Raw genomic sequence first — 9,070 nt, 5'->3', positions numbered from 1 at the left:
CAGCAGATTTCATGTTAATCTTAGGTGCAGTGTTGACATTTATCCCTGAGAGGGAAGAGATGTGCGCTCTCAATTTCAGGATGTGTGCAGAAGCTTTTGATATTTCTTTGGCACAAGTAGAAATTTCAGACCAATGGTAAGGCCAGGAAAAGGCTCAGGTCGCTACAACATTTTAATTAATTCTGAGAACACGAACATTGATGTTCGTGGAAACCTGCCAAGATATATTGTCATGCATCAAAGTGTTTAGCTAGACAAAATGTCAGAGGCTCACCAAAATCTGTAGAAATGTATGGGTGCCATGAATATCTACAGCAAGTTATATGATAATCTGCCCTCAAGTTAATAAGGTTGTGCCTTGGACTGAAGAGCGAGACGGATGGAACCCCACAAGGTTGGCAACACAAATTCTAATTATTTAAAGCCCAAAAGCAATATGACAAATTATAGCAGGAGGTAATCAATGCATCTGTTGATTTATGTTAAAAAGCAGATCAGAAAATATGAATTGTAGCGTCAGTTGAGATCCAAATGTGGCCTTTCTGGTTAGATTTGTTGCATTTGGTGCATCATGAGTCATGTGGACTTTTCAGAGAGCTCATTGTAACATACAGTACATGGATGCAGTACAGCGCCTGTGGTGTGTACATTCATTGAAGGTCAGAACACACACACACACACACACACACACACACACACACACACACACACACACACACACACACACACACACACACACACACACACACACTTGCAAACACCCTCAGAGCACTAAACACACCTACTTACCTCAAAGGCTTGTTTATGATCCATGTGGTATCATAATGGTTATATTATTCACAAACCTTGGCCTGACCTCCCACTGCACTGTATTTCAAATGAGCTGCCTTGACTCGTGATTAGTCGCAAAGAGAACTCCAAACCAAAATCATTACGCAACAAGAAATGCCTGGAAAAAAATGGGTTTATCTATTGATGTGGGATGTCTGAAATAGCACTAATCATTTCACTGTTGTTATCTAGTGTGTGACAGGGACTCGGTCCTGAATGGAGCCAGCCAACGCAAAGATAGTTCAGCACAACAGAAATGCAGTAAATAGTGAATGAAAAATTATCCATCTGCAACACATGCCTGTCAGATTTGCAGAGCTGTATGGTGTCAGAACTCAGGTAGGACTTAACTTGGTGTTTAACGTGTCTTATTTTCTTTTCAAACATTTATTCACAGAGAGAAATCTGCTTGCATGTGAGGATGGTGTTGTTCATTACCCGCTAACACTTCAAGCACACACTGAGTTTATACTTGCATACCAAAACTTAAAACTGTCCATCCTCATAATGATAACAATGTAGCGATAGTTATTTAGTGTTAGTGCATCATGCAGTAAAAGCATGGCTGAGGCACAAACAGGAGCAGACAAAGGACATATACACCCCACAGTGGCTGGTCTGCTCATCCCTCTGCTTTTTCAATCTGTCACTGATAGCTTTTTCCATTCTAACGCAGACCTCCATGTTTGTTTAACTAATACACAGATAACACTGTTCATTCTGTCGCAGAATTTAAATAGTATTTCAGATAAAAAAATAAAATTCTTCCAGTGGAAAACTGCATGTTACAATTTTTGCATAAAATTTGGAAGCTGAACAGACATGCAAATTTGTCCTGAATCCCAAAAACACTCTGTACTATGGCAGGGCTGTGTTTCCACTCTTATAACAGAAATAGGAATTTGGTTTTTTTCTGCAGTTTAACCTTTAGATATTTAACTTATAGCATTACATAAACACAATTTCACTGATCTGCAAGGACTGAACCACTTGCAATTTTTAGTGTACGCCGTACTCTACATTTTTTTGTGAAACAACACGGTAGCAAAACATACACACACACACACACACACACACACACACACACACACACACTACCACACCGACGAGAGCCGCAATAGTCAAACCTCTCAATAAATCGTAAATCATACACTGAATTTGGTATATTTTTTGCCTCACTTTACAAAGGGGCAGAGAAATCTTCACCTGTTTTTTAATTTGATTCAGATGAAGGCAAAAGCTGTGCTGCTAGACTAAATGTTTTATCCCGACTTTGAACACAGCGCTTGCATTCTGATTTAGTGTTCAGGACTTTTACGATCAGTTCTGCATATTTTCAAGAGACGTAAAGCTGGAGTTAGAAGTTAGAAAAAGTCCTGTCTTGTCTTTGCAGCTTTTGTCTCATGCTGCTGCAGGGGCAATGTGTTCAAACTCTCGGGAGCTCTCAGCACCCTCCACAGGCTAGCTTTCTGATTGGCTGAGCACTGACCATGATGTCATCACTGCACATTATAAGGGCTCTGACAAATAGCCCGGGAGACACATTAGAAGAAACACTGCTCAACTGAGGGACTGAGTGAGTGAGACACACGGAGATTAAGAAAAACAGACAGTAGAAGGAAGGACATGGGACAGTGAATACTTTGCAGGAACAACCTGAACAGACATTTCTACTTTTTATGGGAGGCAGGAACAAGACAACTACCTGTGGAGGTTTGTACTTTTATGTTTGGTTGGCTTGTTTAACGTGTTTTGTAAGCTGTGCTGGTTTAGGTCTAACAGGATGTGATGAGCTTATTTTGTGGTGTTGGTGCTGTAATTTCTGTCTGCTTTTTTTTTGTGAAAATAAAACCAACAACAGACACAAAAGGGCAAATTTGTTTGTGCTGTTTTTATATGCATAACATTTCTACAAACAGCGTTTTTGTCATCTGTTCTCTCAGGCAACTTCTATAGATTTCAATTCTGACTCTGTGTGTGTGTGTGTGTGTGTGTGTGTGTGTGTGTGTGTGTGTGTGTGTGTGTGTGTGTGTGTGTGTGTGTGTGTGTGTGTGTGTGTGTGTGTGTGTGTATGTGTGCCGGTGTGTGTGTGTCTGTGTGTGTGTTATCCACGTATGGTCTCTTCAGATGGGAAGTACAACCACCCCAGGGTACCTCAATGTGAGTACAGAGATGGTGACCACGTCAGACCCAGCTAAGCCAGAAGAGAGTTACAGTGAGGCAACAATGATCCTGCTGGGCATGATCATGTCCTTACTCGTCTTGTGCATAGTCTTTGGCAACATCCTGGTCATAACAGCGATCGCCCGCTTCCAGCGTCTCCAAAATGTCACCAACTGTTTCATTACATCCCTAGCCTGTGCTGACCTGGTCATGGGTCTCATCGTGGTTCCTTTCGGTGCCTGTTACATTATATTTAAGACTTGGCACTTTGGTAGTTTCTGGTGTGAGTTCTGGACTGCGACCGACGTGCTCTGTGTGACAGCAAGCATCGAGACCCTGTGCGTCATAGCTATAGACCGATATTTAGCCATCACTTCTCCGTTCCGCTACCAGTCCATGCTGACCAAGTGCAGGGCTCGCATTGTGGTTGTGCTGGTGTGGGTGATCGCCGCCTTGATATCTTTCCTACCCATCCACATGAAGTGGTGGATATCAGATGATGAAGAGGCTATCAGGTGCATAGAGGACAGTAACTGCTGTGAGTTCTACACCAACATGGCTTACGCCATCACCTCCTCTATCATCTCCTTCTACATCCCTTTGGTCATCATGGTTTTTGTCTACAGCCGTGTTTTCCAGGAGGCCAAGCGCCAGCTGAAGAAGATTGACCAAAGTGTTGGACGTTTCCATAACAGCGACAACAGCAACCTCAAATCTCTGGAGCCCAACAACGGGCGTGGCCAAAAGAAGGCCAAGTTTTGCCTGCGGGAACACAAAGCCCTAAAGACACTAGGCATCATCATGGGGATCTTCACACTGTGCTGGCTGCCCTTCTTTCTGCTCAATGTGGTGGTGGCCATATGGAAAGAGCAGCACAACGACCTCACCTTCAGGATACTCAACTGGATAGGTTACGCAAACTCTGCCTTTAACCCGCTCATTTACTGCCGGAGTCCTGAGTTCAGGTATGCCTTCAAGGAAATCCTCTGCATGAAGAGGAACCGCCTCAGCAATCCGGGGCCCGTGAATGGATACATCTACAGCAGACACAGCTGGCAGAGCGAGCAGCAAGGGAGGAGTAAGGGCAGTTCAGAGGACAGTGATGCCAATGAGGGGTGTCTGGGAAAGGGAGCTGGGGTCTGCAGTGTTGTGGACAGAGCGGTGGACCCCAACGGGAATTGCAGCAAAGGCCTAACAACTGTAGCAACGGTCCTTTAAACTGGGATCCCTAAGAGTTCTGTCGACAGGGCGATCCAAACATGTTTACACTGCTATCATAAACTTTTTCCCATTGACTGATGAAGGTAAGACCAGTCACACTGACTGTGTGAGTCCCTGGAGACTGCTTTAAAAAAAGATCCAATAACCATGTTCAGCTGAGGAAAGTATTTCTCTTCCTCTTTCAACACAGTGAATAAACACTGTGGGTAGATCACTTGCTCTTTTGTTACATTTATCATGTTTAATTTCCATCTACCTCATCACATTGTTTTCAATAACTGTTTCTTAACTGACTATCAAAACTATTTCACATGAAGGCACTGTCCATAGGAGTTAAACTAGGGCAGAATCTTAGCTGTCTATTTATGCTACTAAATGGTCTGTGCATTGTATAATAGCTAAATAGCTGTTTTTGTCTTAGAGTTCTTGGCAAAAGATCTCACAACTAACTAGCATAAAAATGCTTTTGAAATTCAAAGTCAATGTTGTTGAAGGCTGTAAATTCCATTCGGGCTTGCCAATTCGGCGTGGATTGTGACTTCTTATTTCCATCAGAAAATGGACAAGGAGTGTGGAAGGATCAGACTTAATGCCTTTCTGGTGCTTTGTTTGATGAAATACATTCCAAATCAAGCAAAATTATAATTTGGCTTTGCTTCATTTCCATATAGTTTGATGGATTGTCTCAGTGTGAAAGATGATCAGCAACAGGTGTGGCAGAACCTGTCTCTCTCTCGCTCTCTCCTCACTGCTCAGCTATGTTATGAGGCCCTGCTCCCTGCTCTCGTGTTTTACAGCCTGTTGCATGGGAGTTTCTGTTGCCAGCAGATAGCACCAGAGATATGAAGTTATCTACATCTCACTTGTGCAAGCTAAGAAACGCCTGGGGCTGTCCTCTGTTAGTCATGTGATAAAACTTTCAAGTTTGTGATTCCATTATCAACCCTGAAAATATCCAGTATGTTTCCTTGCAAAGCAGATGACATTGTGGTCAATTTGGTTAATTCTCGGTATTGACCTTTAAGCTCGCAGCTGACATTTGAATAAATTCAAACGCAGTTTCCTTTAAGGTTTGTGACTGCACAGCCTGCCAGTCATATCTTGCATTCAGTCCGTAGATTCATTTGTGCAACATCTAAATCAATATTTGGTACATTATATGGCGATTACGTAACTTTAAGGCAAGCTATTCCTCTCCTGTCCCCTCTATGTGCTGGTAGCAACAGTTGTCCTCGTTGTTACACAGGCCATATTTGTTTATCACATTTTGTGGTTGCTGTGTTTCAGCATCTACACTGTTTACTGAAACCAGAGAGGCCGTTTCCTTAGTCATGGCACAAGGGTACAAACCACACACAATAATAAACAGTGCGTCGAAGTAGCCAAGTGATAACAAAGTTCCAGGACTGGTCAGGTCAGTAAATGGAGGTGGGAAAATGGTCCTTAGCAGCGCACCTTTCTGCTGCTCCCTGACATTTCCCAGAGTCTCCTCACTGTGAACGGATGTCTCGGTCTTTATGAAATCAGTCTAACATTTGCATCGAGCTCTCTGCAGAGCAGTGCCTCAGCTGCTCCAGTTGTTCAGTCAGTTTCAGTCAGTCTACTTTAGATGGTGTTTAGTGTGCAGTCTCCAGGAAATGCCCTGATCCAGCTGAGCCCAGCCCAATAAACACGAATAAATCCATTATCTTCGCTGTTTAGCTGGAGCATCAGATAACTCTGTCTTCAAAACAACACTGACATAGATTAGTAGATTACAGATATGGTTTCCAATTTGCAGGTTGTGACGAGATCTGAACCGCCAACCTGAAATGAGACTCTGTTTCTTATCACTAGTCTTAAGTTCACAGGTCCTTGGGAATGTCATTTTTTAATTTTGGAAAAATGGAAAAATTAGCACTTAGCATGTTGGACTTGGATTGGGGGTGTTGTTGCGGATGCATCCCCCTTTCCCCAGTCTGTTTGGCGATCTCTACTATGTTCTGATCAAAGTGACAGCAAGCTAAATGTGGCTACTGACGGCAGGAGGGGGAGCAGGGATTCTCTGCCAGTCTAAATCGGTGTTAGTGACCTGTGTTTTAGTGCATGTTGTGTTGCCTCTGGAGTAAGGTCAGCTGACACCGTCAAAACTGTGAACTTTGTTCCCTCACAGGAATCTCTATGTACTGTATCGGTAGATTTGGTCAGCAGTGTTGTTGTAGACCTTAGGAATATACGTAACTACGGTTTCATCATACGTCAGTGTTTGCCATGTGAAAAACAACCTCTCCAGGATGTTGGTCTTTTTTCTGTTTTTCTTCTTCATTGATTTACAGCAAAGTAAATGCAGGGGTTGAATGTCATAAGAAATGTTCTCCAGGGTATTTTTTCAATATTTTCACTGTACAGCATGCACAAAGCACACAACAGATAAAGATTCTAGACCAAAATTTTGATATATGACTATTATATTTATTCACTTGCATTTAATTGGCACATTAATGCTAAATTGATGAGTCACGGCTGGATTTAAAAAAGGTCTGTTTTCAACACATCTGTCTTGTTTTGAAGCACTTCACAAGTGATGGTTTGCATGTCTGCTATATATTTGTGGTGTTGTGTTTGTGGACCGTGGTGCCATTTCCTTTCAAAGTGATCTGATCTGATCAAAGTGTTTTTATTCGAGTTGAGCAGGTTGTGAACTATATATCCACACTGCTCCCTCCTGGCAGTGGCCTCTCCTTGCACCTCAGCTGTCTCAGAGTTATTAATGGTTACTTTTTTGTCAATACGCCTGTATACTAAGGAATGTAATTCATGTCTTCACCTCCTCATGCTGGAGCACACAATGCAGTTATGTTCAGTGAATCTTGAATGATTATCTGGCACTACAAACATTCCAAGTACAGCTGATAGTTTGGAACCATAAATCATGTCTACTGATGCAGACAACGAACATTCAGTTCTCCCACCGAAGTTTGGCCCAGGTCACTGACCTTGTCCACTGGTATGGTTATACCAGCTCTGACGACATAAGAGGCTCTTTTAAAAGTGGAATCTAGGTGACAGATGAACGTTACAGAGAATATGACTGATGTCATGGATTGACACATTTATTTAATCAAGGCTCAGGCAGGCTAATGCTAATGCTGTCCTCACTGAGCCGCCACTGTTCCAATTTAATAAAAGTCACTTTCTCCCACAAGACTAGTCCCCCATGATGAACGTAAAGCAGCACTTTATAGCACTTTCATGAAACACTTGTAGAACTTTTGAACAACTGAATCCATGTTTGAGTTCATGAACTATAAACAATTAATGGCTGGAGAGTTACGCCTGTTCTCTTGTACCATAATATTTTTGTGGAAGTGCTCTTTCCTGTTTGTGACAAAAGACTGAAGAGCGAGTGAAGACTCATGAGAAATGATTGCTGCAGAATCTCAGCACAGATTCTGTTGAAGGTGGACTATTCTAATAAATTGATGTAGCCTATGTAAATGTGAATTTTCTATGAAACTTAGATATTGCTTTAGTCGTCACATGAACAGAAAACCTATTGTATGTGAACTTTTTTCATGGCCAGAGTGGAAAAAGTCGTCACTCAACTGAATGTTTACTAAATGTTATTAAGCTATTTTCGCACAAGTTTTTGTCACACAGTAATGAAGCCTGTTACAACATGTGGTGTCCTTTGGTATTTATGAAAAAGCAAGTGTATGTGCTGTAACATTTGTATTGAAATAAATTATGTACATGTTGCATGTCATGCCCTCATTGCTGTGTCCTTTATGATCATTATAACAGCGAGTGGTAGATCCAAACTGTAAAATACACACACTCACACACAAAAGAAAAATAAGGTTTGGTTCATCTGAATGCTCCAAGCCAGCACACTGACAGCAGACAGCAAACACTGACAGTCTATTTCAGTATGAGAAAACCAGTCATCAACAAATGATCCACATTGAATGATGGACAAGAGGGAGATTGCGATATTATGAAAATATTTCCATTCTCCTCCTGAAACTGCTCAATGCTCCAACTAATCATAGATTATACAAAGCACCTAATTCTATCCAAGAAATCCATGGGGGGAGGATTGTAGAGATATACAGAGCCATAAAAATGTCTTGATATTTGGCACTAAGCCGGAGTGGAGAGCATTTTTAATGTTTCTTTCGAGCATAAAATATGTTCATCTGCTGAATGAAGATTAAAAACCTCCAGAGTTGTTATCTTGGTTAGGAATTCAGGAAATATATCTAACGTTTTGTAAATCAAAGACATTACAAACTTTCAGGGTTTTGAAAAGAAATTGCTGCAAATGTTAAGCTAACTAGTTTACTACCTGCAGTAATAACCAAGCATTACTTTGAAGGTACTACAGCACATTCATTTGTCAGGTTATTGGTTACCGACCAGCCAAATCACCTGTTGGGGTCACAGCGACCTTGACCTTTGTCCAAAAATTCCCTCAAGCCATTCCTGAGATATCACATTCAAAAGAATAGGGCAAATGTCACTGTGACGTTTGACCACCCAAATCTAACCAGTTCGTCCTTGAGTCCAAGTGAACCTTTGTGCCAAATTTGAAGAAATTCCCTCAACGTGTTCCTAAGATATCGTCTTCGAAAGAAGGGAACAGACGGACCCGAAAACATAATGCCTTTGGTCACAGCTGTCGTCAGCGGAGAGACATAAAAACCTGCTCGTGATAGAACGTCCACTGTGTGTATTTCCTCTCTGTGTGGGAGAGGTCTTGAATGCTAGTACATTAGAGTGTAGGGTAACCGCAACGGCTCTGTCCTGCTGTTTACTGGATGTAGGTAAGTTAACACTCCTGCAACTTCAGCCAAACTCATTAGCCTATATGTGA

At 41.9% G+C, this 9,070-nt stretch overlaps 1 protein-coding gene across 1 annotated transcript; it reads left to right on the top strand.

Moving 5' to 3' along the window:
• Window positions 1–2,372: 2,372 nt before the first annotated feature.
• Window positions 2,373–7,967, top strand: adrb2a (adrenoceptor beta 2, surface a). Its single transcript, XM_070963290.1, has 2 exons — window positions 2,373–2,544; window positions 2,959–7,967. The coding sequence occupies exon 2, from the start codon at window positions 2,959–2,961 to the stop codon at window positions 4,210–4,212; it is 1,254 nt and encodes a 417-aa protein (XP_070819391.1). The 5' UTR covers window positions 2,373–2,544; the 3' UTR covers window positions 4,213–7,967.
• The last annotated feature ends 1,103 nt before the right edge of the window (window positions 7,968–9,070 follow it).

Source organism: Chaetodon trifascialis, chromosome 5 (genome assembly GCF_039877785.1).
Source record: "Chaetodon trifascialis isolate fChaTrf1 chromosome 5, fChaTrf1.hap1, whole genome shotgun sequence".
In the NCBI taxonomy this organism is placed as follows: Eukaryota; Metazoa; Chordata; class Actinopteri; order Chaetodontiformes; family Chaetodontidae; genus Chaetodon; species Chaetodon trifascialis.
Note: the sequence above shows the minus strand (reverse complement) of the source record. Positions and strands in the feature narration are given on the sequence as shown.

Excerpts from the sequence above, each read along its gene's own strand:
- adrb2a (XM_070963290.1), top strand. The coding sequence starts at position 2,959 with ATGGGAAGTACAACCACCCCAGGGTACCTCAATGTGAGTACAGAGATG.